Source organism: Pholcus phalangioides, unplaced genomic scaffold (genome assembly GCF_987345545.1).
Source record: "Pholcus phalangioides strain wild (caught in Gottingen) unplaced genomic scaffold, Ppha-v1.0 ptg000017l_1, whole genome shotgun sequence".
In the NCBI taxonomy this organism is placed as follows: domain Eukaryota; kingdom Metazoa; phylum Arthropoda; class Arachnida; order Araneae; family Pholcidae; genus Pholcus; species Pholcus phalangioides.
In genome coordinates, this window is record NW_028301610.1 from 11,774,081 (window position 1) to 11,799,666 (window position 25,586).

The window sequence follows — 25,586 nt, forward strand, 5'->3', positions numbered from 1 at the left end:
ATACATAAATACCCAAGCGTCGTTGAAGTTGATAGCTTACTTTGAATTTATGGCCTTTATTTGTGATCGGACCTCGATATAATAACGAACTTTACGATCGTACCCCGATGTGATGCTACAATACATGTATGTATGTAGGATGTACGTATGTATGTATACACTTATTTATAGTAGGCATCTATATATCATAGTATGATTTATCATGTTTACCAACAACGCGACGCTTGGGCATTATGCATAATCGCTGTTAAAAGTGATTATTTTTTTTGGTACTTATTAAATTTATCAACTACCGCTATAGGGTAGCCTACTATGCATAATCGCCGGCGAAAAGTGATAAATTTAGGGAACCTAATCAGACTTGTTCCACAGTGCTCGGTGATTATGCATAACGGTTACTAGATATAAAAACCGCATTTATTACATACTGTATGCCGTAACATGTGAAACCGAAACCTAACTTCTCTGAAATATCCGAGTTCAGAATGTATTTTTAAAGTAAATAAATTCTGTTCAAGTATATTGTGAATTTGAGTATTTAGATTTTTAATTGAAACATCAGAGTAATTATCACGAATAAATCATGTTCATTCAACGGAATTGAATGTGGAAGGGGAAAAAGGTACGGAAGATAATTTCCACCTGTAAGATTATGCAAATATAAGGATGCCGTGACGTCACAGAAGAGGCGTCTGTCTTACTAATACTATTGAACTGCCTCCGCCGGGTTTTCATTTCATGTTGTTCGACTGAGCGGTTCGAATTTCAATACAGTAAAAGAATCAAAATGTCGATTATTCATCAATCAGTCCTGATGATTAATCCTTCGATCCGTAAATTAATGATCAGAGATTGGGAACCAGATGAATAATGTTCACCGATGGTACGGAACATGGTTGTTGGAAACTCCATAATTACCGTAAGTACGTGATAAAAAAAACCACTAATTAATATTTTTGATCCCGAATCAATTTTTTTTTTAAGGAATGAGGATGTTGATTTTTTTTTCATGGGAAATTAACGATCATGTTAACATGTAAGTAATGCATATTTCTCCCCTTTTTAGATACGTACAAATTCTAACTTGAGTGGTGACATCTCGTGATGGTCTGGAATATTATCGCTATATTAAATGATATTTTTGGGTTAATCAAATATTAGGTGGAAAGTCCCCGAAGTCCTTTTTGTGCAAATTACCTGTTCGTGGTTTTCTTTTCGTTGTTTGTAAACAATTTTGATTACTTCAAAAAAAAGTCTCCTCATTTTATCGAAACAAGTATCGAATCTTTTAGATCTTTTGTGAATTCTTTCTCCGACTTTCTTTTATATCTTTGTGAAGATCGACTCTCCGTAAATTGTTCTTCCTTCGACTTGAAATGCCTAATCGTCGTAAACTCGCTGCTTCTTCCAGAAAGATGTAAATGGTTTTTACTTTATAATTATCAAATTATATGTTATTTGCAAAGCGCTTTGGTGACCCAATTTTTTTTTTAATGGTGGCTGCCCTCTGCAGTAATAAAATTTATGATTGGAGTTGGTGTGCGGTTAAGTACAGTCAAACTCGGTTATAACGACATCGATGATACCGCGAAATTTTGTCATCTCAACCGAGGTTGTGATATTTTCAAGATTTTTTTGCGTTTGAAAAATGAAATGGGATGTAATCAGTGTACACATGAAGTTATTTTATTATTAGGGTGACCATATATGCAGTCGATCCCGCTTATAACGTTTTCCAAAAAACCATGAAAAACGTAAGCGGGAAAGCGTTTTAAACGGGAAATCTTAGCGAGAATTAGACTCATTTTCGTGGTCTCAACTAAGCGGGGAAAACGTTATAAGTGGGAACGTTATAAGCGGGATTGACTATATGATCAGCATAAATATGGGAAATTAAGATCTCGCACACATAAATACGGGACATTAATTCTCACTAAAAACGTAGCGAATTCCAAGTGAAACCGCAATTAGATGCTTGGTCACCCAACGCAAGCACACTTCTTGGCGCCACCTCTGGCACTGCAGAACACCTAACTTGACTAGCTTCTCAAACCATTAAATTCAATTATAAATGAATAAAAATAGGTTTACCATTTACTTTGAACTTTCCTTTCAATCATAGACGCCACCAATACACAAGGCAATCCATAATCTTCAGCTGTGAAGAATTATTTAAAATTCTTGTATTTACAAGAAATTTTGTATATTTTTTTGTCATACAAAAAAGATTGCTTGAAGAAAAATTTCTACGTTATATCGTTGGCTGTACTCGGAACTATTTATTCTATATTTTCAATTTTTTTATGCTGGAAAACATAGGAAGAATCTTTTGATTAAAATAAGGTGTTCCACTAACTGGAACACTGTCTCAAGCTCGTATCATATTACACAACCAAACATGACCAGAGGAAACATCTGTGTTTACATTTTATGTTTTTCTGTTTGTGGGGAATGAAGTTTGGGGAGCTATCAGATGTTGCTAGGGAAGGTTGGTTGTCTATAAAAAAAACAAGAAATATATTTTCCGTTTATAGGAAATGTGATCTTTTGGAATTTTGTGGAGAGATTTCAGGCAGGGATGATTTTATCAGTAGCTGGAGTCATCTTTACTTAGAGCTGCACAAATTATTTGCTCTGGTTGTTGTACATTTTATATAATTGTGTAGATATATATACAAAAAAAAAATTTATAATATATATATGTGTGTGTGTGTATATATGTATTGTAAATATAATTGGCTAGAGCCCTGCCAGGCCTATGCTTGTAGGGATCATAATGCTCACTTAAACCATTGAGGATGGATACCTGATTTCACTCGGGAGATATTCAACTCAGATGAACACCCTATGATTTTAAAGATCAGCATCATGATTATTTCAGTTAAAGCCATTTGTCAGTTCTTGTGCGAGTGCTTTTCTTTTGGTGATGGTTATAATCAAAGCTTTCGATTCATGAATATGCCTCCCAATAGGTTGACAGGACTCAAACTTGTGAATCCCAACCATGAATTCAACCGAGCATGGCAGACCCATAGCCCCACATCCCACAGTAGGGCTGTAGGCTAGCATCTTTGATGGGGCCCCGTTTCAGACACTTCACAGGCCCTCCCCCCCAACATGAATTTGTGTGAAAAACAAAATTAAAATTTCATCTGAGAATTATATCTGGCCCTGGGCAGGAGTCCCGCCTGACCCACTGTTTGTGGTACTATGTAAGGACCTCAGTCCTGCATAGAATAGGAGCTTCCATGATGAGATCTGGCATAATGATTTATGACAATGAATATGCAAATTAAGAGGTACTGCCTAGGTAGGCCCTCTCTCATTTTGCCCTGGGCTATGATTTTGTTGGGGAAGCAGAAGGAACACGTTTTATTTTGGACTAAATACATAAAAATTTGAGTTCTGTAGAACAATCTCATTATCATAAAGGGTTCTGCAAGAAACTTTACCTATTGCATAATATTTGAATAATATTTGCCGCACAAGCTGGACATATGACGTCACTAACAACCATAGGCGTATGCAGAATTTTCTCGGGTGGGTTTCAGATTTTTTTTTCCTTCTGGGGGGGGGGTTTACATTTTTTCCTGCAAAATAACACTATAATCTTGGCTCAAGGGGGGAGGGGGGTTAGAACCCCAAACGCCCCTTCCTTGAGTACGCCAATGCTAACAACAGAGAACAACTACGACGACAAAACTGAGAATAAAAATGTTCAATGCCAGCTGATGAACTCAATGCTTGTCTCAAATTATCAACACTATGGCACAAAGTTAGAAAATTATCATTATCCACGAACATGCTAGTTCAACTGCAAAATGATTCGGCACTATCATTTTCACATTAGTTGATCAAACTTGGCAATGGGAGAATTCCCATAGACCCAAGCACCGGACTGATTACGTTCCCAAATGGATTTTGCCAGTTATTAAACTCAGTTCAAGAACATGCAGACAGTCTTCCCAAACATTCAACAAAATCACAGAAACCATGAATGGCTTTGTGAGAGCGATTCTGGCAACGAAAAATGACTGAACAAGATCAACGAGAAAATCCCAAAAATTATTCCAGGAGACTTCGTCTTACAAATCAGTTGACACTGTCAGACACAGCGCAGAGAGTTCTGTATCCTGCAGAATTTCTGAACTCTTTTGGATATTCTGGGTGTACCACCATAGAACTTGACCCTCAAAGTTGGAGCACCTATAATGTTTTTAAGAAATTTGGAGACAGAGACTCTGCAATTGCACCAGACTCTGCGTGAAGAAATTACACAATTACATCATTGAAGCAACAATTCTAACTGAATGTGCCAAAGGAGAAGACTTCTTCATTCCACGTATCCCAATTATCACTGAAGAAATGCCATTTGTTTTCAAGCGATTACAGTTCCCGATTCGTTTAGCTTTTGCCATGACAATCAACAAAGCGCAAGGCCAGTCGTTAGCAGTGGGCAGGTATCGACCTACTTGAGCCCTGTTTTTCACATGGACAGCTTTTCGTCGTCTGTTCGCGTGTTGGTAATCCTAAAAATTTGTACATCTACACACCAGATGAAAAAACCAAAAAATATTGTGTATCCACAAGTGATTTCCTGTAGTTTTTAATTAAAATATTTAAAAATAAAAGTAATTTTTTTTCTTTCTTGATGCAGAAATTTTTTTGAGCTAAACATATATACATTTTTATAGGGTAGGCAACGTCGCCGGGTATCAGCTAGTATTATATAAATTTAGTCCCTTAAAACATGAGGCCCTAGGCAAATGCCCATGGGGAAATCTGGACCTATACCCTTGCATTCATTGTCTGCAGAGTATAAAAATTTTGAATTTCTTCAAGTGTAAATATCTATTAACATTCCAAATTTTGAACTGTAGGTCTTTTAAAACAAAACGAAAATCCAGCTGTCGCCTCCCTCCAAAATCATTGGTAATGCATTCGTCAAGACGGAGTAGAATGATTCAGGAAGAGGAACTCTCACATCTTCCAAGAAGGTAAGATGGTCTTTATGGTTCTTAAACTATTCCATATCTTTCCCCTAAGTGATTGAATTACTCATTGAGTGGCAAAGTGATTGGGTGTGTGACGTGACCATATGAGTGGGTGAGTGAGCAAGCTACTTATATGGTCACTCAGTTTGTAACTCGTCCTCTCACTCGGTCATTTAATTACATACTCAGCTATTTATACTGTTACTCATATGGTCGGGGCTGTCGTAACAGAACCATGGGGCTCCTTGCAAAGAGATAGTTAGGGCGCCCCCCCCCCCCCCCACAGAATATCTGAAAGTACATCCTTATAAATTTATATTTCTCCCAAAAATCAAAGTATCAAATCTCATTACGACAAGGTCTCTTATGTACTTAAGACCATCATGGCGGGCCCATACATTAACACAGCACTGCATATAATCACTTACTTGCTTAATCACTCTCGCACTTTCACTCAGTGACCTGCTCATTCACTCGGTCATTTACTCATATAACTCAATCATTTACCATGTCACTGACCACTTTGTTCTCTAGGCCACTCTCATGCTTGCATACATTCTGGGGCACTCAGATTTGGTTCTTTGCTATCTGTCATTCTTCTGGTAATTCACATGTATGCCTATTGTTTTGGTTGTTCTCGCACTGTTTCTGTTGCTTGCATGCTGTTTTTGGTCACTCGTATATTTATACTGTTTCTGGTTGCTCGCATGCTCTCGTACTGTTTTTGGTCACTTGTGTACTTGCACATGCTCTACGTCATATTTTTTGTCACTCACTGACATGGTTACTTGCTTTCTGTCACCTTTTTGATCATTTACACGTGATCTAGGTCATTAAAAAAAAACCATACATGCACACACTGTCACTGTTTTGGTCACTCACAAGCTTGCACATGCTTTAGGTTATTCTTTTGTTCACTCACATGCTTGAAAACTCTTCCTGTCACTGTTTTTGTCACTTCGATTTATCGCTTTTACTGTGGCATATTCATACCTTTGCAAGGCACGAGTTTGACTTGATGGAACCCTGGGTTAAAGAGGTAATGTGGGAGGCCCCCCTTGACTGTGGTCAAAGATTTGTGGATTTTGTGTTGATCAAATATAAATTTTATTGTCATCGTTTTATAAATCATTTTGCAGTCAAAAAGATTTTAAATTGAACTGAACAAAATACTGAAACATATTTTTGTCGTGGAATTAATATTGTAATAGGTGCATTGCACATGCTGTGTAAAGTCTATTACCGATTGGTTTAATATTAAAATTGATATTTGATAAGGTTTGCTAATAATGGGCACTTTAAAAATAGTGTGTGATATAGGGAAAATCCTTTTTTCTTATACAAATATGACGTCACAACAGGCAAAATGCCCAATGAGGTAACTAAGAAAAAGATGCCTATGACAAACATGGATGTCGTATTTCTAAAATACAGCTTTTGAGGAAAAAAAGTTGCTATGCAGGTAATGATCACCAAAGTGACTTTCCAATCTTGCACATGTAAACAGGGCTTAAGAGCCTACAATTTATTAAGAATGTTTATCAATACACATCGCAGTATTTTAAATAAAGGAAATTCAAGGGGAATAAAAAAAGAGCTGGAGACCACGTCTGAAAAATTTAATCCAATAACTTTTTGTTGACAAGGAAGTTTACAGCTACTCAAAATGATAGTTTATACATTATACTTTATAATATACATATTCCATAAAATCGATTAATAAAGGCATGCCTTTGAAATAAAACAAAACGATACAATTAAAAATCACTAATCCAGTTGAAATTCAGAAGTCTTTCTAAAAATTTACAAAAGTGAAGCAGATGAATACTAGGTAGAAGAATGCCCTTAAGGGGTCACATACCTAATGACATGGGGGAAAAAGTAGAAATATATAATTTTAAAAAATACTGTTTGACCATTGATTTTATTAGAAATTTTTTGCATATTTTTGATTAAATGTTATCTTTTGTAAAATTTTATACCAACATATCTTTAATGTTATTTTTTTAAAGTTTTAAAAACAAATACATTAAAAACAGCTTGTGCACATATATGATGACACGACATCAATTTAACCATACAATATTGAAATTAAAATGAAGAAAACAGTTCCTTTTCATAAAATGAACTAAAAGATTTTAGATCCATTCATAAATATTTGATTTTAAAAAAATATTTATTTTTTTGAAGTTTTGAAAATTAAAAATTTAAATAATGCATCAATGCAGTTTGTCTTTTAGTTTACTTTATGAAATGGTTTTCTTCATTTTAATATTGTAGTTACATTAATGCCATGTCATTTTATCATGCCCGCAAGCTGTGTTTTTATGTATTTCTTTGAAATTAAAAAAATTAAGTATTAGAGATGTAAAATTTTATACCAGCATATATAGGATAGCATATTTAATCAAAAATATGTGAGAAAATTTCAAATAAATCAATGGTCAAATAGTATTTTTAATGATATTTTAACGTTTCCCCCATGTTAAGAGATATGTCACCCCTTAACAAGATGCACAAACTGTATGAATATGGACACAGTGGGCACCACCTATACTTAAAGAAATTAAGCGTATGACAACCTACCTGTGAGACAAGAAGTCCTGGTTGTCCCTTACTTCAGGCTATTAGGCCATGCTCAGGTGGGCCCATGTATTAAGACGGCACTGTATATGGTTACTAACTCATTTAATCATTCACTGTCACTTGTAGAGTGACTGGCTCTCACTCCCGTCATTCACTTATAGGGTCATTCATTCACCCACTTGGTCACTCAATTGTTTACCAGGTCACAGACCAGTTTGCTCTCTAGGTCACTCTCATACTCGCATACTCTTAGTCACTCGCTGATTTGGTTCTTTGCTATTTACGTCACTTTTTTGTTAATTCATGTGCATGCCTACTGTTTTGGTTGCTCTCACATTGTTTTTGTCACTCATGTTCAGTTTTTGTCACACATGTTCACACATGGTATTTGTCACTCGCATGTTCATTCTTTTTAAGTTGTTTAGTTTCTCACACTCTAGGTTGCTTAGATGCTCACTCTTGAAGTCACTCACATGCATACGAACTCACTGACTTTATTTCTTACAGGTAACTCACTGTCAAGGCAGAGGAAAATTTATTGATGGTTATATAAATTCCGCCTCTTCTCCCATTTTAATTTTCTTGTCACTCATTACTCAAATTTACCGCCCTTCTGCACTTGCCACCCTAAAGCCGTCTTAAGGAATGTATTTTAAATTTCTCTTGATTAGTAAGATTAAGTCCACGCCCCGTGCCATTAAAATCAAAAAAAATTAAAGCCACAGAGCTTCCCTACTACCCCACTTAGAAAGTGATTGACCCAAACAAATTGAGATTTTTTTAAGCAACTTTACGTCATTTGAAAACTTTTTGTAATTGAAAGTATGTGTTTGTAAAGTCAACGGTAAGAGATATCTGCTGTGCAAACAATTTGGGACAGCTGTATTGCAGGCATCTTCAACCCGTTGCTCACAAGCACCATGGTACTCTGAAAGCATCCAGAGTGTGTGATGCTTGTATTCAATTTTGTGCTCGCGAGCACTTAGTCAACATTACAATTAAACACCTTGCACACAAATTGTATTCAAGGATTGAAATCAGCCTGATTATGTGCATTTCTACATCAAACTTTCTGTAAGGGTGCTCTTCTTTTGATGATTGGTACAGGCAGTGCTCACGACTAGAAAAAGGTTAAAGACCTCTGCTGTATAGCAATGTAAAAACAATGAGTCAATTATTTTCTCATCCAAGCTCATGGTTCCCCTGAAGTCCCTCCAAGGGCCCCTGGTAGACTCCAAGTCTACCTGTGCTTTTGACTACGTAAATAAGTAATTCCCTCAACATGAATAAGGGTTACTTTTTTGAATAACAAGAATTACAAGTAATGGGGGGGTCACCCTTCCTGATAAAAGCTCTAGTTATAGCTCTGGCGGTTGGGACACCAGGATTTCAGAGATGCTTTGGTAGGGCATGGTCTAAAAAAGCTAGGGAATCACTGTTTTAATAACTATGCAACATCTTTTAATATGAATGACATATCTGAAGTCTATACATTATTTGTGGATACTTTCTTCACCATGAAATATGGTAAACCGTTGATCCTAGAAGCAATTATTTCGGGAAAAAAAATTTGTTCATACAGAGTACGTCTTTTTTTATTTTGTATGTAAATTTTATTTGTAAAAATAAACTAATGCAAATTATTTTTGTAATCGCAACAAATACATTATCCAAGGTGGTGTGAAAAGTTGCATGAGGGGTGCAACAGGGCCGTCATTTCAACTTTTTCCAGGGGGGCAAAGAACATGTACTCAAAAAGAAAAAAAAAAGAAGGCTGGCATAAAAATTCACTAAAAATGGTGTGTGTAATTTTATATATTATATTGCATTGCATTATTTTATATACACACACACACACACACACCATTTTTAGTGAATTTTTAAAAGCCGGGGGGGGGGGGGGGGCAACGCTCTCTCAAATGATGAGCCTGGGGCACAAGATGTTAAAAAAAGGTCAAGAAACATTGCTTTAAGTACAAAAGTTTCTAGAGTAACCAATTGGCAATGGAATGTTCCTTTTAAAATTATATATATTTTTTTAAATTTCTTTGCAGAATTAGATTTCAACTTCAGTCTGATCAAGAGTCTGTTACCATCCCTCCCGATGTTCTGAAAGTCCAAAAGTGGCTGGATCAATCGTCCAAATTCTTGTCTCCAAGAATGTGAGTTTATTTTGAATTAGAAACCAAAAGATATGTATTTACAAGAAGGCTTAGCCAGCACCTTCTATAGTAGAGCCTCTGCACGAAGCTTTGTCGTCACTGAAGTCGTTTTTTTCACCTGTAGCCATTGGATATAGCTGTATGCGAAATCTATATCTTTTTTGCTATACCTATATCCAATGACTATAGGTGAAATGAACGAATTCAGTGACATCACGACTTTTGTGCAGAGGTTTTCTGCTATGGTGTTGGCTTAGCAAGGGAGGTTCTGAACCTTTTCCAGCCTCTACTCGAAATCAACACAGAAGAAAGTTTAGCTTCGTAACTCGTGTAATTTTTCTTTGGAATTAGTGAAACAAGTGTCTCATGAGTAACATTTGAGTATTTATGACAAGGCCCACAAGCGTATTTATAACAGGACAGTAATTAGATTTATGACCCATCTCAGGAGTCCTGTGAATCAAGTTAGGGGCGTAACCCGTAGCTCAAGAATCTGTGGCTACAAGTGTATCTTTACATCCTATTTCCGAAGCTCATACAAATTAAGTTTGTATTGTGAGTGGACAAAGCAGTGTGCAAGCATACGAGTGATCAAAGAGCAGCCCTGACCAGACACAGGGTCCCATCGTAAAAATAATGGCCAGATGCATCAGATAATTTCCCTTTACCAAAAACGTTTAGGGTTCTTTGCCCTGATTTTATACCTTTTGTGGAGAATCGGCATCCATCATTTCAGAATATATAATGAATGCTGAGAAATATCCAAAGAAGAAATTGTAAATATACACTTTAATGTAAATTAACACAAAAATTGAAAACTCTGCACTGAAAGTAATTTTAAACTAATAAGAGAACTATATATAATTCTCAAAACTAATGAAAATTTGACTTGATAAATTTTAAAATTAAAATACCAGCACCACTGAAAATTCTGAATAAATGAAAGAAATTATTCAGGGGATTAATAAAAGAAATAACTTCAGAATTGAAAATTCAGAATTAATAGAAGAAATAATCCCAGAATATTGATGAAAATACAGAATTTTAGCAGTAGAAAAAAGTTGTAGAATTGAAGAAAATGCAGAATTAATGCAAGAAACATAATTGGAAGTCTCTAATAATTTACTGAGTGTGGGACCTGGTCATGGCCCCCACATCCTGGAGCTCCTCGGCTGGGACATTTGGGGGCCCCAGACCAGACTTTTCATGGGGGGGCCCTTTTCAACAGTGAATTTATAGCATGCAAAACCGAAAAATGATTTGAATTGTCCCGTGTCTTAGGGCAGGAGCTCAGTCTGCCTTACCCTTGTGGGAGAAGGGGGGGAGCATGGGCCCGGTGCAACCACACCTGGTGTTGCACATCCCAAAGGGCAGCTCTGAACCAAAGCGCTGTGTAAGCATGGATATAAACATTGACCTAGAGAGCAATGGGCATAGTCAGTGAATGGCAAAAAGAGTGACATACAGAGTGTGCATGCAGGCGAGTGATTAAGAGTGACCGAGACAGAAAGAGACTAAGTTAGTGACCAAACTAATGACCTAGAGTTTGCAAGCATGCACGCTGCTTAGAGAGCATGGGGGCAGGATCAGTGAGTGGCTGAAAGAGTTTACAAGCATGAGTGACCAAAGCAGTGTGCAAGCATGTGAGTAATCAGAAGAGTGACCTAGAAAGAGAGGATCAGATCAATGAGCAGCAAAAAGAAATACCCAGAAAGCAGGGTTCGAGATCAGTCCCTGGCAGTAAATATATTCTATGCATGATTAAGTATGGTCTTTCACTGGCATTGACAATATACGGCTAGCAATGTAGGTGACAACAGCTAACATTGAGTCAACTAAGGACCTTTTGAGGTTCTCTGAAAGTAACCCTTACACGCTATTCAGTTCGTGACTCCACTCCATGAAGATCAATGTGTTTAATAATCTTGTAACAATGTTGAAAAGTTAAAATTTTTGAGAAATGGAACTAAAAGACCTGTATTTATTAAATTCAATGAGACATCTGGCACAAACTTGGCTAAGCTGTTTGTTTTTAAGTAAATAATATTTAATTGTGATTACTACTTACTATAACAACCCATGAATGGCAATTATCAAATTTTCATCTCCCATGTTCAAGCAGGGAAGAGAGAAGAGACAAAAGGAGAAAAAAACAGTGAGCGTCATAAAAAAAAAGTAAACAGCCATATTACACCTCCACAGATAAAAGACGAGACATGTAAAATCCTTATTTGATTCCGATGTCTGTGTTTTGCTGCTGTCATCAGAAGCAGGAATAGATCTAGGATGATGTGACATTAGGAGCGAATTGTAAAAGTTCAGTTGTGTGAACTTCCTATATTTTAAGGGACAAGTTTTTCCCCGTATTCTATTCTTGGGAGGAGCGATCATCCCCCTCACATTGATTCTAGTGAACCTTTCCCTACTTCCTGTGCAATGGGATCAGTCGTGCGAATACAGACAACTGCTTGCTATCAGTTAAAGTTGCTTCCAATAGATGATTGCTTAAATGGCAGTTTATTTTATTTTTCTAAGAGTGATGTAAAGAAATATATTTATTCTTTACAGGGATAATGCAGCTCGGCAACAACCACAGAAGTCTCTCAATTGGGTTGCTGAAGCTTGGAAAACAAGGTATTTATATGTGAAATTATAAGAAGTGTGATTAAATATTTGTACCATTGTGTAGGTCTCTGCTGGGTAAAAACTTTTAACAGGAAGATTAGTTTACATTTGTCTCTCAAAATTGGGAACCACAGAAAAGAAACTTCAGCTGACGCCATTAACTGTTACCAATAGGGTTTGAACCCAGGTCCTCACGATGAGAATCTATCACTATGACTACATGACTGCACAACGGCTAGGTCACTCACTGACCTTGTTTTCTAGCCAAAGGAGGATTTATAGTCTATCTGTGCACTAAATAAATTTTGCTACTTTTTCCCATTCTATTAACTGTCATTCCTTAAATTTGCAGTCCTCCAAACTTATCACCCTGGCCTCTAGCTCACTGCCCTCCCCCATGTAAATACTCATCTGAATGCTTGACTCATGAAAAAATTAAGTTTAGATGGCCAAAATGAAAAACATCCTTGTATTATGTAAATATGACAGATTGAAAATTTTTTTGAGATTTAGTTGTTTTTTAATTTTCATAAAACCCTACAGTTCTTGAAAGCATTACACCTATAAATGATTTAAAGAAAATTCACTGACAAATTTATGGCCATGTAATTCACTGATAGGAAAATTTACCAACAGAGAAAAATAACTGCTAGGAAAATTCACCGCTAAACAATGCACAGACAACAGTTCATCACCAGTCAATGAACGACTGAATGAATGAATATGTGAGTGACTGACAATGAGATTTAATTAGCTAGCAAAATAGTGAGTAACCATATGAATGGTCGAGTGGTCAGATAAATGAGTCATCAATTAAGTGACTTTATAAGTGATCAATTGATTGGGTGGGTGTCCAAGTGAGTGAGTAACAATATTAGTGATCGAGTTTGTGAGTTACCTACTGAGTGAGCAATTGAGCAGCCAAGGGAGTAAGTGATTGAGCAAGTCAGCAACCATATGAGTGGCCAACTAAGTGGGTGAGTCATGATACAAGTGACTAGTCTCTCATTTGCTCACTCACTAACTTCCTGACTCACTTGATCAATCACTCACTGGCTCACTCACCTGTTCATTCAATCACTCACTATACATGTCATTTTGATAATGAATTGAGTGTCAGTGAATTTTCCAGCGATGAATTATTGATGAATTTTCCGCACACCTGTGTAAATAAGACTACTGAAAAATAATCTGTTATTGCTTGATTATTTTACATTTTTTGCTTTTTGTCCAATACAGTTTTTTTGTCCTACTTAGTGTTTTTCAAAAAACATTGTAAGCGGGAAAATATTTTAAACAGGAAGAGAGATAGGTATATTAATATTCACAGTGGATCTCATTTATTTGCTTATTTTCTAGTGAAGCTTGAATAAACTTATAAAAAGCATTATTGCTTTTTATAACTAAATTATAATTAAAATTACCCAATTGCATTGTTAACTTTCTTGAGACCTTGGTTATTCAATGTTAACTTTGTAAATCTGTAACTGATTTTTGTTCTTAATTGCAGGACTGCAAATTTGCCTTCAGTCCCGTCCTCATGGACTAGTTTTTCGTCAAAGACCACAGCAACATTCAAATCTGTGGTCTCCTGCAAGGCTATGTCAGTTACACCAAAGTAAGCATGATGCAGATCGTGAAAAATGTTTATCTACATTATAAAAAAAATCCTTAATTTTTTCTTTATGCTATCTTTTGCGTATGGGATTTCAATGAAGCATATGATCACCAAGCTACATCTAATCAGGCTTTATAGCTATATCGATTTCCTAATAGTTATAATCAATTAATTTTCATAATGCTTGATGAGATGTGGTTTTAAGACTGCTGGGTTGAATGATCTTGCGAACATTGTTTGTAAAGATCAGTGGCATCTAAGCCAAAAGTTCCATGAAGCACCCATGGTAATTGGTGGTATGGGTCCAAGAACCCTCAAAATTCATTCAGAAATCAATTTTCTATATAAAACTGAAGACAAGCACGCAGGTTAACTTCAGATGCCCTTGGCAAAGCTTTTTCTGCTCTTGAAGTTAAGAAATTGTGGCTTCATGTTAACAGGATTATTGCAGCATCCCTGTCAACTGATTGGTAGTGGAATGGCATGATTAATTGTATTGGTGCATTAGAACCCTGTTCTGAACAGCACAAAACATTTGCTTGAGAGAAGACCCCCCCCCCCCCATTTATGTAGGACTACTTCACCAAACACCAATTCTAGCCATATCGCTATATTGCAATTTACTGCCATTAGTGAGATGGGTTGGAAGTGAAGGCGCTGTCTATCGGTGGTCGCCTCTAGTTCGTTAGGGAAAATATCTTATCGATATCCTCCCTTGGGTTCGAACCCAGGACCCTGACAACAACCTTCACGATGGTAGACGAGCATCTTACCAACATGCCACTCGGGCCCTTTATGTAGGACTAGCCAAAGTAGTATTTATTAATCAAAGTAACGTTCAGTGTGTGCAGAAGCATATTTACAGGAAAGTTTAGTGGGCTGTAGCCCAAGTCAGCAAATTTGGAGGTGCGGCAGATTTGAGGAATGAGAGGTAAAGCAAATTACTAGAATGGGAGAAGCTCGGTGAGTGGCCCAAGAGTTGGGAAAGATAAGAGTGAACAAAAGAGTGACCCAGACAACGAAGTGCTAAGTCAATGAGTGACCTAAAGAGTTTGAAAGCATATGTGTGATCAAAACAATGTATGCGAATGATGAGATTTCTAGACAGAGGTAGCAGGTTGGTGAGGGACCAGAAGGGACTTCAATAGTGTGTAAGCTTGGGAGTGAACAAAAGATAGTCCTAGAGACAGGGCCAGATTAACCCATTTGAATGCCCTAAGAACTCAAGGGATTTTACCCATCCCTTACACCTTACACTTACAACCTTAACGCGTGGTCCCTCATTACAATTAGATCTGTTTACAATTTTCGAGTGTAAGTATGCAAATTGCAAGCAGGGACCAGAGGTAGAGGGAGTTCAGAAGTATTTTGCCCATAGGCGGAGGTAGACTTGGAAGTCTGGAGGGGGCACAATGATGTCAATTCATTTATACATTAGATCAGTCGACTCCACCTTTGATGCTGGGGGGGGGGCCCAATATCTCTGCCCATGATTTTGCCCAGGGTTTATGATGCCCAGTGCCATCTTAAGTGTGTGTGGGCCCACCTGGTCAAGGTCCGGGGGCTTCAGGAAAAGTCTCTGAAAATGAGTAGTTGAAATTTTAAGAGAATTGGTAAAATAAGACCTCAAAAATCATTTGGTCTAGGGGCTCTCAAGACAGTCCTGATGATACCCCGGCCCGGGAAGGCCTTGTAATGATTTCATGTAGTTAAAATTTTGGAGAAAGTATGCAAATTGGTATGCAGGTATTAATAGCTGGGGGGGAGGGGGCTGGCTCAGAAAAATTTATTTTACCCAGCAAGGGCCTGTGATGCTGTTGAGACTATTATGGGCTTACTTTATGGAAATGGAGCAAAATCTCAATTTAAAAATAGCACTAACGCGAGTTCTTGTTCCTTAACTTAGTTTTTTTGCTTTTGCGTCATCCCCAAGGCCGCACCTAGAAACAAAAATGTGTTCTGTTGCTTTGGGGTCTGTATTCATTTTGGCATTGGTAATCCCTCCCTATAACTTCTAATAGAAAAATAGTGAATTTGATGTGCTTCCTGGTCCAGCACCCAGGTAATCCACTCCCCTCTTTGTTTTCTCAACCCTGTGGTTCACGCTCCGATAAAAATCTTTAATTTTACAATCAAGTGCTCTTAAAATTCTGATTTTTCTACTGGATAGTTGATGCCAAGAAAAAAATTTTATATTTAAAAACGATGTACTATAGTGTTTGATCATTTTTTATAGTGTCCATTTTCTCTTAATGCCCTAAGCACATGCTTATTTTGTTTAATGATTAATCTGGCTCTACCTAGAGAGCAAGGGTACAGGTCCGTGAGCAACCATAAGAGGGATCTAAAGCATTTGCAGTCATGTGAGTGGCCAAAACAGTACAGAAGGACATAAATGAGTTACCTAGATGGAGAGGGTGAGATCAGGTCAGTGAGCAACCATAAGTGACCTAGAGTGTATGTATTGGGGCTCAAAAGAGTAATTGACCAAGAAATTATACAAGCGTGTGTGACCAAAAGCATATTTAGAGGTGGGTGTTGAGCAGATTATAGCTAGGGGCATCAAATTTGTGGAATGAGCTGTCAAGGAAATTGGACTAGAATGGGAGGAGAACTGTGTGTGCAAATTTTGTGTGGCCCACAGATGGCAGAATCATAAATCTGCCTCTAGCACAAAAATAGAAGTGGAAACTTGATTTCAAAACAATGAAAACTTATGTATTCAGAAAACAAATGATGCATGATGAACAAGAGAAATGTAGTATGCACATGTGCATTGATGTTGAAGGACCAAGCACACTGCACTTAACAAGCATGCACATGCAAAGCAGATACAACAGCCAGCCAAAAACTCTTCCTTCACTCTTGAACCAAGCTTTTCAATCTTTCCAGTAGCACATCTTTCCCTTAACAAACTTGAGGCGACCACCAATGGACAGCGCCTTCATTTCCAACCAGTCTCATTAATGGCAGTAAATTGCAATATAGTTGATATGGCCAGAGTTGGTGTTTAATGAAGTAATAGCACATCTCAGTAAAAACATTAGTGACTTGCCAATCTTCCGTATAATGTGGGGGTGGGTTATTGATTATGAGCAAGCCAGCTTGTTACCATGCAAGGATACATTTAGTTTAGTAGCCTACTTATAAGATACTTGTGTCACATGTTCTGTATCTTTTACTTTCTGAAGTAGGTCTTTTTTAATATAAGGGGGATATCAAGTCAAAAAAACATTTTTATATATATAGGACATGAAATCAATAGGCTTTCTGGATATCGTGCCAAACGGTGAACTTTCTCTCTACCGGGAATCGAACCCAATGCCTCTTGCATACTGGGCAAGTGCACTGACCATTATACCCATGCTCCCTGTAAGGGGGGAATCGACAAGGCTCTAGCCTTTGGAGATTGGAACAATTCTCATCAATTATTGATTTTTCATGCTATAAATGTTTGTTTATTTTTGCTTTTTCAAGTTTAAACTGTAGAAGAGCCTGTGGAAAGTCTGACTGGAAGGGGGGGGGGGGTTTGCTGCTCCAGGATCTGTGGTCAGTGATCACACCATTCTTTTTTCCTGTGTTATAATGGTCAGTGCGCTCGATTCCCGGTGGAGAGAAGCTACTTTTTTTCCAAGTTCACCTCCCAGCATAATATCCAGGAAGCCTATTGATTTGATGTATTTTAGCCAAGCAAAAAGAATCACCCATCATTTAAGACTGTTTTTCTTGAGGAAAATCATGCTTGGTTCATGAGAAATTTAACTGTCAACTGAATCTTTTTTTTAATTTATCAAAAGCCATGTTTTTTAAATACCATGCATCTGATACTATTGCTTGTTTTGTAAATGTTGGTGTTTTTTTTCTTCAGGCAGTTAAATGCTTTTTCGCCCGTTCCAACCTTCAAGGTATTTATATAATTTTGTTATTTTAAATTTTTGTATGATAAACTTAGTCTCTATCATATAAATTTTGATGTGTAAAGGTATCTTGATACTTGAGTATTTCAACTCGTGAGTTATGCATGAAAAATATCTATAAAAATGCAGACACTTTAACTGTAAACCAATGTTGAACAAACCCACATAAAACATGCAATAAACTCATTTAAGTGCAAATATCCTTGTGCTTTTTCAATAAGTTGCCACCAATCATATTGTTGGACTGAACTGTGATTGTGTTATCTTGTGAGTGAAATGGCTTTCTAATTCTACATTGCATTGTGCTAGCAGTTTTAGTTACGAAATTAAATTTTCAATTTGGGTAAACCTTGCTGCAATGCATTTACTAATTTTTTTTAGTCACAATCTTTTCATTGACTGATCTTGAATTTCTTCGTTTTTTTATTGCATGCTTTTATGATTGGCTCTTGCTATGCTGTAGCATTGATAAGAATGTATTTATAGTGTGTTCTGGTTGGTGATGGAGGTGTAGGAAAAACCACTTTCATCAAGAGATACATCTCTGGTGAACAAGAGAAAAAAAAAATCTGTGAGTATGTTTGAAATCAAAACTTTCTATGAATTTGAAATGTTCAGATATTTTTAAATTGATAGTTTTTCATCTGAATTTTTCAGTTTTGACAGTGTGAGAAATTTGTTCAACACTAATATAGATCTTGAAAGCCTAATTGGCTTCTTGGTAATGTTATGTGTCAGGGCGCCTATTACTAACACCGACTCTTTTGGCAAGACTAATGTATTTCCCCCATTGTAAATGGGTACAGGCTCTTGGAACTTAAGGAGTAGATCACTGAGGGTGTGTTAATTGAGTAGCGAGTTGATTGGCTAAACTTCCCGTCTATGCTTATAATGCAATCGTTATAGGGAAAAGAGTCTATAGGTGGAGATAGACTTAAGTCTGGGGCCACGATGTCAATTCATATATACATTAGATCAATCGACTCCACCTTTGACGCTGGGGGGGGGGGGGGCCCCCGCTGTATTTCCGCCCATGAAAGGGGCTGTCTCTCATCCACCCAGACCCGTAGAACGAAATTTTGTTCGGGGGGGACCAAAGCGATAGAAAAACAGATTTAACCATTTTTCCCTTTTTGTCATTTTCTCACATTTCGGGGGGTACCAGACCACTAAGTCCCCCCTTGCTACAGCCTTGCATCCACCTATGGTTCCTATGTCATATAATAGATTCACGAGATGAATTAAAATTAGTAGATTCCTTCTCACTATAATGCCACCTGGCAGTCCAATGATTAGGGAGCTAGCTTCTGACTGGAAGGTCTGAGCCCGAATCCTGGTTCGGGTATGGATGTCTACTAACACACACAAATTCCCTGGACAGATGTATGATCTCTTATGTATGTACTCGTAATGATCTCTTATGAATGCATGGTCACGTTATTTAAAAAAAATTCTTATTTTACAGATCTTGTAGAAGTATTCATTTGTTCTGTTCACATATTGTTTATTTTCAAAATTTGCCTTGACTCTGGCAATAAAACATACTTTTAATAATTTAATTCTCTTTGTTACACTGGTATCCTTGTGTCTGCCCATTTAATTTTTAAATCTGTCACATGCTGTGACATGAAGAACCAAACATGCATTACTTTGGAGAAATGTCTTTGCACAGGCACGTAATTGAGCTTATTTCTTTGATGTATGGAAACCTGGTGGATCTTGTTTGTATTTACATGATAGAGTTGGTTGCCAAAATTACAAGCACTGTGTGGAGTTTGTCTTCCAACCCTATATTAGTGTGGTTTGGCATGACTGTTTGCAGTCAATATGGATTTTGCTCACCATTTATGCATATGTAAATTACTTGCACATGTATGTAATGAAAACTGTCTTTTGTAAAATTCTAAGATTGTTGTATTTTCATTACAAATCATTAACATGAATTTTTACAAACTTTCAGCATCTCTTGGTGTTGAAGTTCGCCCGCTTATTTTCAATACCAACTGTGGGCGCATAAGATTCAACGTATGGGATGCTACTGATCATGAACATATCAAAGACAGTTTCTATTCGAAAGGTGAGTTGATCAAATATAATTCTGGAATCTTTTCTTTTTATTTTCAAACTTGGTTTGTATAAATGACAGTAAAGTTTGATTTTCATAGAGGTCATTAATATGCAAATTTCTAGACTAGAAAAAGTTATTTAAAAAATAATTTAATAGCCTCATTTGTCATGTTTATCCACGTATTTCTATGACATTAATGCATTGAAAAATTGAATTTTCTGGATGCTATGCCGAAACTGATATTTGGAAAGAAAAGCGATTTGTCTCCTCTTTTTTCTTTTAAAATATCAGTTTTGGCATAACATCAAGAAAATTAAATTTTTCTGTATTTTTTTGGCCTGAAATATACTATCTCTTCATTAATGTATTTGTTAATCATATTTTAGAATAATTTGTTACTTGCTGTTTTATGGTGAAATGCTAGTGGGTGTTTTGCAAATGAAATTCTTGAACTGGGGTGAAGCAGTGTCAATGATTCATTTTGCCATGAATCGGGATGTAGACCATAAACTTCAATTTCAGAGTTTTTTTCATATATGGAAACAGACTATATTTACCGTGCCAATGTCATTTATTTTTATCTATAATGTGTTTAAGATAATTTAATTGATTTTGATTTGTGCATTTAGAAGACTAGCATACAGTGGATCCTGCTTATAACGTTTTTCAAAAATTTGTCACAAAAGAATGTTGTAAGCTGGAAAATTCTTTACATGGGTAGATTGTAATTTTTAGATGTAATTTTAGGATAGAATTTGTTAAAATTGGGACTACGAAAATAAGTCTTACTAAGCAGGAAAACGTAAGCGGGATCAACTATATATCCATGAATGATATACAGGGTGTCCTGTAAAGGCTAATGCAGCCTTGATCTCATGAACTGTTTGTCGTAGAGGTATGATTCCACACACAATTTTGAAAAATGCTCAAAATGTGTTTAAAAATTACTCTGTACCATAGCCACCAGAACCTGGGGGTTGAGGCCATTTGAGCCCCTTCCTAATAATTTCTGAAAGAACAATACAATGCACCTTCTCTTTCTTGCACACACTTTAGTTCCATTTGTATGGTACGACCAGCAACTTTCAGGTCCCCCCCCCCCCCATGTTTTCAGTTTCATGTCAGAGCCTCTGTCCTATACCAGTTTTGAGAGTGGAAATAGTGTCACAAAATAAAAAATACTTGGATAAAAAAGTTGTCCTGTTTTTTCTGAGGACAACAAAAAATCCTATGATTTTAACTGCAATATTCATTTTCCAATTTGAGGTCAAGGGTGCTGTATAAAAAAAATTACCATCTCTCATTTTGTGAGTCACTGTATTTCTACTCTCCAAACTGGTACAGGGTGATTTTTGAACACATTTTAAGCTTTTTATAAATTGAAACCATATCTTTACAACTAATGGTTGAGATAAAGGTCCTATTAGCACTTACAGGACACCCTGTATAAAAAGCTTAGAGATGTATAGTATTTTCCTGCATATAATCTATGAACAGAAAACTTAGTTTAAAGAACTTCTGTGTAGGCTTATGGATTTTACACTGCTCTATTTTATTTACACTTTTTTTTTTGTCTGGGAGGTTAGAATAGAAATATTTTTACAAAACTTTGTGGGAAATAGTTTTAAAGATTTATGTTTTTTTGATAATTTTTGATGCACCACGGTCATTTTCTGCACATGAGGGCTAATTAGACCAGGACCTACAATTTATCGCCGATTCCGAACGGCAGGCTCGTTTTTTTTTTTTATACTCATCGAGAGGTTGGTGCGCTAAGCCCTCGATGGGGGACTCCCTGCGGTAGCAATTTTTTGCTGCGGTCAAGTCGTCGTTTTTTGTTGTACCCCTGTGTCAGGAAAGTTTCCTGACAAGGACGAACCAGGTATCGAACTCGTTACACCTCTAAACACCCTTTGGTACTTTAGGTGAGTATCTTATCGACCGGGCTACCGCGCCCTAAAGATTTATATAGATGAAGAGATGAATGAAAAAATATTGCTTTATCTACGTGAGAACATGTCAAACAACCTCTTTCCATTTCTTTGGTTTATTATTGATGAATTAAATTTTCATACAGATTGTATGCTGCTGCTGAATTTATATTCAAAGTAGCAAAATTTTAATCACATGCATGAAAATACTGTGCAGGAAACATCATGGGTATATATGAAAACGGGGGGAGAGGAACTTTAGGGTCTGTTTCCCCCCCCCCCCCCCCCCGAAATGTAAGAAAAAGATGGCCAAATCTATTCTCGTACTTTCCAATCAAATTTGGCTATGGGCCTGTGCATGGATGTACTTCTAAAGATTTGTTAATCCTTTCCATGACATGGTAGAAATCACTAAACTTCCCTCCTTAAATTCTATATCTTTTTAATAAAGTAAGCTTTTTTCCAATTGCTTTTTTTTTTTCCAATGTGTTTTATTGAGATATCTGTGTTCTATCCGTACTCGTCAGTGTTAAAATAAGAGGCTTTGTAAGGAATGAAGCATAACTAGTTCAATTGAAGAGAGATAGATTGTTAAATTTTTCTTTAATTTATAAAGCAAAATTATTTCGAATATAAAATTTAGGATAACGAAGTTAAAACAATAAATAGTATTTATATAGAAAATCTATGTTCAATTGCAAACCAAGTCTATTTATATGCTTGCTCTGGCAAAACTTTCTCATACCCCAGCAGCAAACTGATTTTTAAAATACCTTTATATAATGGGGAAAAAAGAAACTATTGAATGTTTTTTTGATAACACTTTCAATGAGGAAATGTATAGCACTTGAACAATTTTTTATTTTTCCTGTGTTTAAATATCTTAAATGATGGTATTCTCGCAAATAGCCCAGTGTGCCATAATAATGTTTGATGTGACATCCCGGGCAAGTTACAAGAATATCCAGAAGTGGAGGAAGGACATTCTAAGGCTATGCGGCAGCATTCCTGTTGTGCTATGTGGTAACAAAGTCGATCGTAGAGACCGGAAAGTTAAGGCTAAAACCATAATCTTTCCATTCAAGAAGAATCTTCAGGTATAATTTTCTTTTCTGAATTCATTTTCGCACTAGGCAGTTGTTAAAGCTTTCATATAAAATGTCCTTAAAACTTCAAATATTAATGGCATTGCACTAAAGAATATACCGTCAAAATTTTTAGCTTTTTAAGGTTTCTTACCTTTTCATATAAACCAGTTCATGAAAAATAACCATTTAATGGAATTAAGAAGCCAATGAGATTTGAAGACTTTTTAATTTAATGTGGAGAAGGGTTGCCTATATTCTTGGAATTAATGTATCAATAAACAATGACAGAAATTACACATGTTAAGTTGGTTGTTTTTTGTCTGTTCGAAGTGTTTTTTTTCAATGCAAATTAGAAGAAATTTTTTACAGTGTCTGAAACTGGCAAAAAAACTTTTGAATTTATTCATTTTACAAGAAAATACTTTTTCTGGATATTGCACCAAGGTGAACTCTAAAAGAAAATTTATCTCGTCTCCGCTGGTATTCAAACCAGGCAAGTGTGCTACCATATACACCACTAGAGACAACCAGACTTCCTTATTTCATTCAAATATATACAGGGTGGTTTTTTTTCTTTTATAATTCAAGTTCCCACATTCGGAGTATTTTTTCTCAAACTACTCGTCCAAGCGCATCCAAATTTCCAGTATCTTAATGAGACCATGGAGATTTATGCAATTAAAAAGTTCAATTATTGACCACCAGTTGAATAAGTGGCACTTTCATTGAATTTTACTTTTTTTTACATGATCAGTGTAGCATTTATATCAAGTTTCAATGGAATACCTCCATCAGAACAGGTGCTGCATAGATCTGAGCATTCAGTATACTGAAAGTAATCTATGTAGCGGCCGTTCTGATGAAGACATTCCATCAAAACTTGATATATGCACTATATGGACCATGGAACAAAAAAACTTCAATAAAAATGTCACTTATTCACCTGGTTGTCAAAAATTTAACTTTTTTTTCTCATAAATCTCTCCCCTATGTCTCATTAAAATATCTCAAATTTGGCTGTATTCGGATGAGTAGTTTTTGGAAAAACTTACTAGGAGTGTGTGAACTTCAATTATCGTCCTGTATTTGTTTTTCCATCCTTCAATGGTTGAATCAACACAATATGGTTTATAAGGTGACTGTACATCCTATTTGCAATATTTCTATTCTCAATGTCATTGTTTATGGTTCTTGGCAAGATTTTGCTTTGAGTGTAGTAATGAATGATAACTTAACCTACTGCTTTGCTATAATTGGCAACTGCATGCGCTAATTGATGTCTGCCATGGTATCCTGGTGTTTTTTCTCTTTTGGTCAGCTGTTGCATCCAGCAAAATGTCTGGCTATGCAGTTTATTGTATAAGTTTATTGGATCACCCTATATTTTACAGGACTTCCTATTTTATGGCTCAATTGTTCTCCCCCAAACCCCAGCTGCAGAGATGTAACACTTTAGTCATCAGTAGTGCCCAGTGGCTCTCATTTATAAAATATTGTTTGGCTGAGGTCTACATCAAATCCCATCACTGTATTCTGTTGTATAGGAGATGATTGATGCAACGTACAAAATCATAAATTCAAGTACATTCTATAGTAGCTATTTGATGGAAGGTTGTTCCATTGTTTGGGGGGAAAAAACTAAATTTGAAGCAATCTGTGGATGCAAGAAAAGGTTTAAATTTTTGAGTGATCAAGTCTATCGGCAAAATGTGAAGATTTGATTAGAATATGGTATTGTCAATGTGAGCAAAACATTATAGTCATTGGTTGAATATAGCATAAATCAGGACCGTAACTAGGATTTTTGCTGCCCCTATAACTTTAAATTGTGATAATTTTGTAAAGGTGTTTTGTTCCCACTTAAAACTGCCACCCTTTAAATTTTACCACCAAGACAGTTGTCTCCCTTCTGCCTCCCTCTAGTTTCGACCCTAGTATAAACAGCATATCTGACAGCATATTGTACTTAAATTCGTATAGCAACTTGTGTGTGCCACATTGTGACAGATTTTTTTCTTAACTTTTCAAGTATTTCGACATCTGCAGTAAAAGCAACTATAATGTGTGGAAGCCATTCCTGTCTCTGGCAAGAGACTTTCATCAAGACCCAAATTTATACTTGGTTGAGATACCAGCTTTGGCTCCTCCAAAACTAATGATTGATACAGCGTGGCAAGCAAAACTAGAGAATGACATAATGGTATGGGTTTTAAGTTTTGTAATAGATGACTTCAAATATATGATTGTTATATAATCATATTGTTTACTTCCCCCTCCCCAATATGAATATGATCATGCGGGTACAAATCTTATTCTGTTTTTTTAGGAAGCTGAAAATGCTTCACTTCCAGAAGATGAGGAGGAGGAAGATAGCACAAATACCTCAACCTCTAAGTCATGCTGTTGTATGTTTCTGTAGACGTTCATTGCTGCTGCTTTCCTCTTGTGATATTACTGATAAGAAAAAAAATACAGTAGATTAAATATCTTATTTTGTACTCAAATTTGATGTTAAAGTTCCTTCTTATTACCAGTATTAATGATTAGCCCGTTCTAAGGCCTGAGATACACATGCCACTTAGCAGCACAAAAGCATG

General features: G+C 36.4%; 1 protein-coding gene across 1 annotated transcript; it reads left to right on the forward strand.

Moving 5' to 3' along the window:
* Positions 1–4,959: 4,959 nt before the first annotated feature.
* LOC149072384 (GTP-binding nuclear protein Ran-like) lies at positions 4,960–25,408 on the forward strand. Its single transcript, XM_089246804.1, has 10 exons — positions 4,960–4,997; positions 9,635–9,742; positions 12,311–12,376; positions 13,878–13,985; positions 17,854–17,890; positions 18,389–18,473; positions 19,863–19,979; positions 22,811–22,998; positions 25,019–25,189; positions 25,316–25,408. The coding sequence occupies exons 1-10, from the start codon at positions 4,960–4,962 to the stop codon at positions 25,406–25,408; spliced, it is 1,011 nt and encodes a 336-aa protein (XP_089102930.1).
* The last annotated feature ends 178 nt before the right edge of the window (positions 25,409–25,586 follow it).